Genomic DNA, 9225 nt, shown 5'->3' with positions numbered 1-9225 from the left:
ACTGTACCGCAGAAATGGAATGTAAATCACAGAAAATAGATGTTGTGGTGGCAGCTGCAGAGAAGTATTTGGGTATACGAGATTTGACGTCAACAGGGTGTGTTGAGTGGTGGTGTACCGGCCTCCCAGGCCGTTGGCATGGTGCATGAGTAGATGGGGACAAAGTATTGGAGTGGGCTAGTGGGTTTTGAATGAGTGTAAGGTTAGTTTGAAGGGTGTGTTTTATTTTAGATTTGTAAATTTAGTATTTTATTTTCCCCTTTTCCTATTTTGTATTACAAAGTATAATGGATTTATATTATAGTCCAGTTGGGGGCGGTAATGCAACATATTTGACGCAAACCGAAGAAGAATAGGTGTTCCTCTTTGAAAACAGCCTGATACAAAGTTAACACACTCCCACACATTTCTCCTCCTCCGTTTCGCAGCACGTCCACCACACCAGGAAGTCAGAGTCGGGTACGTACGCGCTCTATTTTTGTCTGTTCTTGAAGAACACATAATGCATAATTCAACCTCATAAACGGACATTTAGAAGTTAAGACTATCCTGAACGAAAGGCAGTAGAATAAGACTGCTTGTCTGGACCTGTGACTGACGGGGGTGAACGCTTTTGTCTATTCAGTTTAAAACTTTAATGCTCTGATCTTGCAAACAAAGATAGCCTATGCTTCGCAAAGAAAGTATCGAGTAGGCCTATTGTAGCTGTATTTGTCATATCACCCCCTATATGGAGCTTCAGCAACCCTTATATAGTTGAATACGAAACGTAAAAATGTTAGATTGTATCAGTTTGGATTGGAACGTTGCAATGTTAGTCTGCACCTGCGCGTTCTTATGGAAGATGTGTCAAGCTTTGTACTTTCATGGCGCCTTCCTGTGTGGTAGTGGTCTACACTGAAGCTTACCCTTCCACCTGTAAGACAAGAACACATTTTGTAATATCTACAATGATTCCCCCCCCCCCCCCTGGGTATCATTTCAAGTCACCAATTTCAAGACACCAGACGTCAAATCACTTACTCAAATCAAATTAAATTTTTCACATGCGCCGAATACAACAGGTGTAGGTAGATCTTCCCGTGTATTGCTTACTTACAAGCCCTTAACCAACAATGCAGTTCAAGAAATGGAGTTAAGAAAATATTTGCTTGTTCATTTTTTTTAAACTTTTGTTTATTTAGTAACACAAGAAAATTACATAACGAGGCTATATACAGGCGATACCGGTAACTGGTTAGTCGAGGTAATTTGTAAAGTGACTATGCATAGATAATAAACAGCGAGTAGCAGCAGTGTAAGAACAAGGTGGGGGGGGGGGGATGTCAATGTAAATAGTCCGGGTGACCATTTGATTAATTGTTCAGCAGTCTTATGGCTTGGGGGTAGAAGCACAGTTGGTTAGGAGCCCGTAAAACGGCAGCCATCTCTTCCGGCGCCATCCAGAGCGACTCAAACGCGATAGCCACATCTGTAGTGTAGCCTACAGTAAGCCAGGCAACAATCAATTTGAGACCCATATGTCTCTCCAGAATCTTCCCTATGTGCTCTGGCAGTAAACTAACATGACTTAGGCATGTAATTACTAATATTTATGCAGATGTTTTTGTTTCAACAGCGTGGATCCAGATGTTACTAAAATGAAGCGGAAAAGCAAAGTACTGAATGATGAAAAATTCACCAAGAAACGTAGATTGGAAGCGGTTAATGAGGAAGAAGATGGCAGAGAGGATCATGGGACAACATTTAATGACCACTCCACCTCTCCCTCGGTCAGTGCCTCCCATCAATTATCTGATCGATAGATTGATTTGTAATGGCTTACAGTTTTCTTCTATTTTTGTTGTTCATTTTTAGGGTTTGGGAGATATTGGAGTTATTGAAAGCATCACCATAAAGAATTTCATGTGTCACCATTTGCTCGGTCCATTCCAGTTCGGGCCCAATGTGAACTTCATTGTTGGCAACAATGGAAGTAAGAAAGATTTTTAAACTGATACTTTGTATTGGTTAAAGGACTCCCCATATACATGTTTTTGATGCCTTCCCTTAACTTTCTTACCCTTCTCCAACAGTCATTATAACTGAATTTGAATGCTGAATTCAAGTTAGTTTCCCCCTGTCTATAATGGCTTAGTTGCTATTCATTGTACTGTGAGTGGGACCTATTTCTGCTATGTGCCATGGTATTTTCACCTGATTTTGTTTTGCAGGTGGGAAAAGTGCCATACTGACTGCTCTAATAGTGGGCCTTGGTGGAAAGGCCACCATCACAAACAGAGGAGCATCTTTGAAGGGTTTTGTGAAAAATGGTGAAAGGTCAGTTCTAGTTACTTATATTATATTGACACCCATTCCATATCTCTCTTTTTTTATGGACAGTGTAAATTCTCATTACCGCTGAGTTTGCAAATAGATCTTTTGAATGTAATGTAAACAATAGACCAATACTCTGTCCATGTGGGTGAACTTATTTCCAGCACAGCGGATGTTACAGTGAAACTGAGAAACAGAGGACCAGACGCGTACAAAGGGGATGTCTACGGGGAATGCATTTCTATTGAACAAAGGATTTCTAGTGATGGTGTTCGGACGTGCAGGTTGAAGAGTAAAACAGGTAATAGTTTAAATCTGTCAGGTCTGTCTGGCCGTCAGGTTGGTCTGTCTGTCTGGCCGTCAGGTTGGTCTGTCTGTCTGGCCGTCAGGTCGGTCTGTCTGTCTGTCTGTCCGGCCGTCAGGTCGGTCTGTCTGTCTGGCCGTCCGGTCGGTCTGTCTGTCTGTCTGGCCGTCCGGTCGGTCTGTCTGTCTGTCTGGCCGTCCGGTCGGTCTGTCTGTCTGGCCGTCCGGTCGGTCTGTCTGTCTGGCCGTCAGGTCGGTCCGTCTGGCCGTCAGGTCGGTCCGTCTGGCCGTCAGGTCGGTCCGTCTGGCCGTCAGGTCGGGCCGTCTGGCCGTCCGGTCTGTCTGTGTCTGTCCGGCCGGCAGGTCGGTCTGTCTGTCCGGCCATCAGGTCGGTCTGTCTGTCCGTGTCTGTCCGGCCGTCAGGTCAGTCTGTCCGTGTCTGTCAGGTCGGTCTGTCTGTGTCTGTCCGGCCGTCAGGTTGGTCTGTCTGGCAGTTTTCTTTATCTCTTCTCTATTTTAATCAACCTTTACCTTTTATTCCAGGGCACTTGGTTTCAAATAAAAAGGATGAATTGACTGCAATTTTAGATCACTTCAACATCCAGGTATTGTGTGTGTGTGTATGATATATATATATATATATATATATATATATATATATATATATATATATATATATATATATATATATATATATATATATATATATATATATATATATATATATATATATATATATATATATATATATAGTGTGTGTGTGTGTTTTTTATTGAAAGTGAATGATGTTATTTATTTTTAATTACACTACCGTTCCAAAGTTTGTGGTCACCCGCAATGTCAACAGTGAAGAGGCGACTCCGGGATGCTGGCCTTCTAGGCAGAGTTCCTCTGTCCAGTGTGTGTTATTTTGCCCATACTAATCTTTTATTTTTATTGGTCAGTCTGAGATAGGGCTTTTTCTTTGCAACTCTGCCTAGAAGACCAGCATCCCGGAGTCGCCTCTTCACTGTTGACGTTGAGCATGTTGTTTTGCGGGTACTATTTAATGAAGCTGCCAGTTGAGGACTTGTGAGGTGTCTGTTTCTCAAACTAGACACTCTAATGTACTTGTCCTCTTGCTCAGTTGTGCACCGGGGCCTCCCACTCTTCTTTCTATTCTGGTAAGAGCCAATTTGTGCTGTTCTGTGAAGGGAGTAGTACACAGTGTTGTACCAGATCTTCAGTTTCTTGGCAATTTCTCGCATGGAATAGCCTTCATTTCTCAGAACAAGAATAGACTGACAAATTTCAGAAGAAAGGTCTTTGTTCCTGGTCATTTTGAGCCTGTAATCGAACCCACAAATGCTGATGCTCCAGATACTCAACTAGTCTAAAGAAGGCCAGTTTTATTGCTTCTTTAATCAGAACAACAGTTTTCAGCTGTGCTAACATAATTGTAAAAGGGTTTTCTAATGAGCAATTATACTTTTTAAAAGGATAAAACGGGATTAGCTAACACAACGTGCCATTGGAACACAGGAGTGATGGTTGCTGATAATGGGCCTCTGTACACCTATGTAGATATTCCATTAAAAATCTGCCGTTTCCAGCTACAATAGTCATTTACAACATTAACAATGTCTACACTGTATTTCTGATCAATTTGATGTTATTTTAAATGGACAAAAAATTTGCTTTTCTTTCAAAAACAAAGACATTTCTAAGTGACCCCAAACTTTGTAAAGATAGTGTATGTCCATATTTGAAAAGCCTCTTTTGCTGTTTACTGTAAATCACAGGTGGATAACCCAGTCTCAATTCTTAACCAAGAAATGAGTAAGCAATTTCTCCATTCAAAAAGCGAAGCAGATAAGTATAAGGTACAGTTGTAATTTAAGCTCTTTGTCCTTGTTTTGTAATTTAAGCTCTTTGTCCTTGTTTTGTAATTTAAGCTCTTTGTCCTTGTTTTGTAATTTAAGCTCTTTGTCCTTGTTTTGTAATTTAAGCTCTGTCATTTTCTTGTCTACATGTTTGTGGTGCTTGTTTTTTTTGTCATTCATTTTTGTCCCATATGCAATTCTAATTCTGTGTCCACTTCATCATGCGCAACCAAAGTTCCTTCCGGGGATTACATTTTTTTAATATTTATGTAGTTCTTCATGAAAGCGACTCTACTGGAGCAGATGAAGAGAGACTACATCCACATCAAACAGACTAAAGCAGTGACCAGAGAACAGGTTGAGAGGCAAGAGGAGGTAATGCTATCGCATGGAAATGACATTTTATGGGGGCCCAAAAATAAATGTATTACATTTTTAAAGTGCATTTCATACATGGTCACACATACACTTAATGAAAAATGTTTTTTTAAATTAGATTTTAAAAAAGATGACAATGTAACACTACGTCTGTACCCGGTTTGTTAGATGTTTTCAATTAAATTACCCCGTACAAAAATATAAACGCAACATGCAACAATTTTTTATTTTTTTTACTGAGTTACAGTTGATATAAGGAAATCAGTCAATTACAATAAATTCATTAGGCCCTAATCTATGGATTTCACATGACTGGGAATACAGATATGCATCTGTTGGTCACAGATACCTTAAAAAAAGGTAGGGGCGTGGAAGAAAAAAATAGTCAGTATCTGGTGTGACCACCATTTGCCTCATGTAGCGGGACATATTTCCTTACATTTTCTGGTAACCGCTCTGGTGGACATTCCTGCTGTCAGTATGCCAATTGCACACTCCCTCAACTTGAGACATCTGTGGCATTGTTGTGTGACAAAACTTCACATTTTTAGAGTGGCCTTTTATTGTCCCCAGCACAAAGTGCACCTGTGTAATGATCATGCTGTTTAATCAGATTCTTGATAATCCATCCAGCTGACAGGTGTGGCATATCTTGGAAAAGGAGAAATGCTCACTAACAGGGATGTAAACAAATTTGTGCACAACATCTTAGAGAAATAAGCTTTTTGTCCATATGGAACATTTCTGAGATCTTTTATTTCAGTTCATGTAGCATGGCACCAACACTTTACATGTTGCATTTCTATTTTTGGTTAGTACATAAATAGGACAGTAAGTTAAGACTCTAACCATGTTTTATCTTTTGCTTTCAGTGTCTAAAGGATCTCAAGCAGGAGTTTTTGCAGAAGAAGGAGAGGTATGAAAACCTGTCATCTGTTGGTAAGATGAAGGAGACTCTGGAGGAACTCAAGAAGATGATGGCATGGTGCTTGGTAGGACTTTACTTGGTTGTTTCTCATTCACCATTTTGTTTAGTTTGGGCTAAGTCAAAGCCATTCAAAAGTGTTGGAAATTCTTTGAAAAACTGCATAAATTATTTTCTGCAAGAAAATAATATGGTCATGTCACCTTTGTTTTGTTACTTTCAGGTGAGAGAAAAGGAGCGGTTGGTCCAACAGCTACAGGAACAGATGGACGCAGAGGAAAGTAATCACAAACACGAAGAAAACCTTCAACTCTGTCAGGTATTTGTGAAGTATATTTGTCTAAGTACACTACATTACCAAAAGTATGTGGATACCTGCTCATCGGAACATCTCATTCCAAAATCATGGGTATTAATATGGAGTTGAACCCCCCTTTGCTGCTTTAACAGCCTCCACTCTTCTTGGAAGGCTTTCCAATAGATGTTGGAACATTTCTGTGGGGACTTGCCATGAGAGCATTAGTGAGATTGGGCACGGATGTTGGGCGATTAGGCCTGGCTCGCAGTCGGCGTTACAATTCATACCAAAGGCGTTCGATGAGGTTGAGGACAGGGCTCTATGCAGGCCAGTCAAGTTCTTCCACAACGATCTCAACAAACCATTTCTGTATGGACCTCGCTTTGTGCAGCGGGGGCATTGTCATACTGAAACAGGAAAGGGCCTTCCCCAAACAGTTGCCACAAAGTTGGAAGCACAGAATTGTCTAGAATGTCATTGTGTGCTGTAGCGTTAAGATTTCCCTTCACTGGAACTAAGGGGCCTGAACCATGAAAAACAGCCCCATATCATTATTCCTCCTCCATCAAACTTTAGTCCTGGCATCCGCCAAACCCAGATTCGTCCGTCGGACTGCTAGATGGAGAAACGTGATTCATCACTCCAGAGAAAGCGTTTCCACTGCTCTAGAGTCAAATGGCGGTGAGCTTTACACCACTCCAGCTGACACTTGGCATTGCGCATGGTGATCTTAGGCTTGTGTGGGGCTGCTCGGCCATGGAAATCCATTTCATGAAGCTCTCGACGAACAGTTCTTGTGCTGACGTTTCTTCCCGAGGCAGTTTGGAACTTGGTAGTGAGTGTTTCAACCATGGACAGACGATTTTTAAGCCCTACGCGCTTCAGCCCTCGGCGGTCCCGTTCTGTGAGCTTGTGTGGCCTACCACTGCCGTTGTTGCTCCTAGACGTTTCCACTTCACAATAACAGCACTTACAGTTGACCGGGGCAGCTCTAGCAGGGCTGACTTGTTGGATAGGTGTCATCCTATAACGATGCCATGTTGAAAGTCACTGAGCTCTTCAGTAAGTCCATTTGACAACCAATGTTTGTCTATGGAGATTGCATGGATGTGTGCTCAATTTTATGTCAGCAACGGGTGTGGCTGAAGTAGCCGAATCTACTCATTTGAAGGGGTGTCCACATACTTTTGTGTGAGTGTGTGTGTATATATATATATATATATATATGTGTATGCTGTCAGTTGGATCTGTTGAGAAATCCATTGGAGAAACTCTTATGATTTTCTTAGAAATCCTGCCTGTGTTATATCTTAAAGGTCCAATGCAGCCATTTTTATCTCAATATTTAATAATATCTGGGTTACATTTTAAGTACCTTACTGTGAATGAATTTACTGTGAATCTTTTTTTTTTTTAAGATTCTTAGCTCAAGCAGGAATTTTGCTCGGGAGTGGGGAGGGGAAAACTGAAATGGAACTCTTATTGACAGAGGCTCAGAACTCTTTTTATTATTGGTCTATTACGGTAACTAATTTACTGCATGGTGATGTCACCATGGAAGGCCAAAACTCCATCCCACCTAAACAGGCTGAAATTTCAGGTGGTCTTTTCAAACAGCGCTTACACTAAAACGGCATATAATTATTTTCACAATTTCACAGTATTATTTCAACAGTGTGGAAATGTATTTAAAACACATGAAAATCTAGTTTTTCACTGCACTGGGCCTTTAATGTTTTCCTCTCTTTTCCCTCCAGAATAAAGTGACAGTAGCTGAAAAGAAATTGCAGGAGATCCAGAGCAGGCTTCACAGTCGGAAAGAAGAGGAGGAGTCACTGTCAGAGGACTGTCGGAAGATAAAGGAAGAAGTAAAGTCAAAGAATAAAGCTCAGAAAGAGCAGGAGGTAAGAGGCTGAGTTGAGGTCAATCCCATTCCAGGAAGTAAATGTAGGTTTACGGCCCTAATGGCACCTATTACCTATGTAGTGCACTATTGTTGACCAGGGCCCATAGGGCTCTGTTCAAAGTAGTGTACTTCATAGGGAATAAGGTGCTGTTTAGGACTAACATGAAATGTCCATTTTCCTCACTAATATCCTTGCTTACCGATACTTTTTCTGTATGTTTGCAGCACTTTGATGAAATGCAATACCTTTGTCTGAGCTGTATTTTATGCTGTTGTATTGTAGGTGGTGTACTTCCGTGCTGTGAACAAACTGAAGCAATCAGAGAAGGAACAGTCCCTTCTTCACGAGAGAATTCACAAAGTGAAAAATATGTGAGAGATGTTTGAGTGATAGTCAATGTTTGGTAGAATATACTGTGAAAGGATTAACTGCCCGTGTTGGATAGTAGTAATTGAACTACGTTTTGCCGTAGCTAGGTAGTAGTTAAACTAAATTCAAATATAGGTAGTGTTTTCAGTAGTTCAATACTTTTTAGCCATGTAGCGGTCTAGCTAACTACTGCAACTTTTTTCCCTAAAAGAACTGAAAGTATGGGTGAAGTAGGCATCACATCTTCCTAATTCTGACTTGAAACAGTTTTTGTGTTTTAATAGTCTAAATGACACGTTCTGGTGACATCTGACTCCAGATCGATCTGTTCTTTCAATTTGTGGTCTATGACATCTCAGATTTAGATAGAATAATTTTTCACTAAGTAGTTTGGATGTAGTGAACTGCTTTTTTAAAGTAACTTAAGTAAACTACATTTTTCTTAACTTCTTCCAGTGCGAAGTAATTGGTAGCTTCACAAACTATGTTTTCAGAGTAGCTTCCTCAACACTGTTAACTGCGCACACTGATTTACGTAAGCATTAATAGTCATTGCATTGTGATCTGGTCCACATTTTTTAGTTACATAACTACTGTCGTTTGGATTTCCTTGCATACATTCAGCTTTTGTTGAAATGATCTTTTGATGTAACCCTGTAGTGGGAGTCAGAACAAGAAGGCTGAGGCAGAGCACACCAAGAGACTGCAGAAGATCTCCAGTCTGAGGACGCAGTTGGAGAAGCATGAGACGCAGTGCACCGCTCTGAATCAGGAGATCAAGGACAGGCAACAGGCTCTGTTCAAAGGGAAGGAGGAGTTGGACAAACTACGGTAATGGAAAACGATTCAAAGTCTATTTTCTTTCTC

The 9225-nt window shown here is 40.8% G+C and overlaps 1 protein-coding gene across 3 annotated transcripts in view; it reads left to right on the top strand.

The window, feature by feature from the left end:
- Nucleotides 1-389: 389 nt before the first annotated feature.
- smc6 (structural maintenance of chromosomes 6) overlaps nucleotides 390-9225 on the top strand; it is a 30047-nt gene continuing 21211 nt past the window's right edge. The window contains exons 1-13 of one of the 3 annotated variants that reach the window (XM_071382873.1): nucleotides 390-459; nucleotides 1619-1772; nucleotides 1858-1975; nucleotides 2214-2319; nucleotides 2481-2617; nucleotides 3163-3224; nucleotides 4401-4481; nucleotides 4755-4856; nucleotides 5732-5851; nucleotides 6008-6103; nucleotides 7840-7986; nucleotides 8272-8360; nucleotides 9019-9189. In XM_071382873.1, the coding sequence (XP_071238974.1) occupies nucleotides 1641-1772; nucleotides 1858-1975; nucleotides 2214-2319; nucleotides 2481-2617; nucleotides 3163-3224; nucleotides 4401-4481; nucleotides 4755-4856; nucleotides 5732-5851; nucleotides 6008-6103; nucleotides 7840-7986; nucleotides 8272-8360; nucleotides 9019-9189 (1361 nt within the window). In that variant the 5' untranslated portion in view covers nucleotides 390-459; nucleotides 1619-1640. Of the gene's footprint in view, nucleotides 919-1618; nucleotides 1773-1857; nucleotides 1976-2213; nucleotides 2320-2480; nucleotides 2618-3162; nucleotides 3225-4400; nucleotides 4482-4754; nucleotides 4857-5731; nucleotides 5852-6007; nucleotides 6104-7839; nucleotides 7987-8271; nucleotides 8361-9018; nucleotides 9190-9225 lie in introns of all 3 variants that reach the window. The other 2 variants (XM_071382874.1, XM_071382875.1) reach the window with 2 other exon arrangements.

Source organism: Salvelinus alpinus, chromosome 34 (genome assembly GCF_045679555.1).
Source record: "Salvelinus alpinus chromosome 34, SLU_Salpinus.1, whole genome shotgun sequence".
Lineage (NCBI taxonomy): Eukaryota > Metazoa > Chordata > Actinopteri > Salmoniformes > Salmonidae > Salvelinus > Salvelinus alpinus.
Note: the sequence above shows the minus strand (reverse complement) of the source record. Positions and strands in the feature narration are given on the sequence as shown.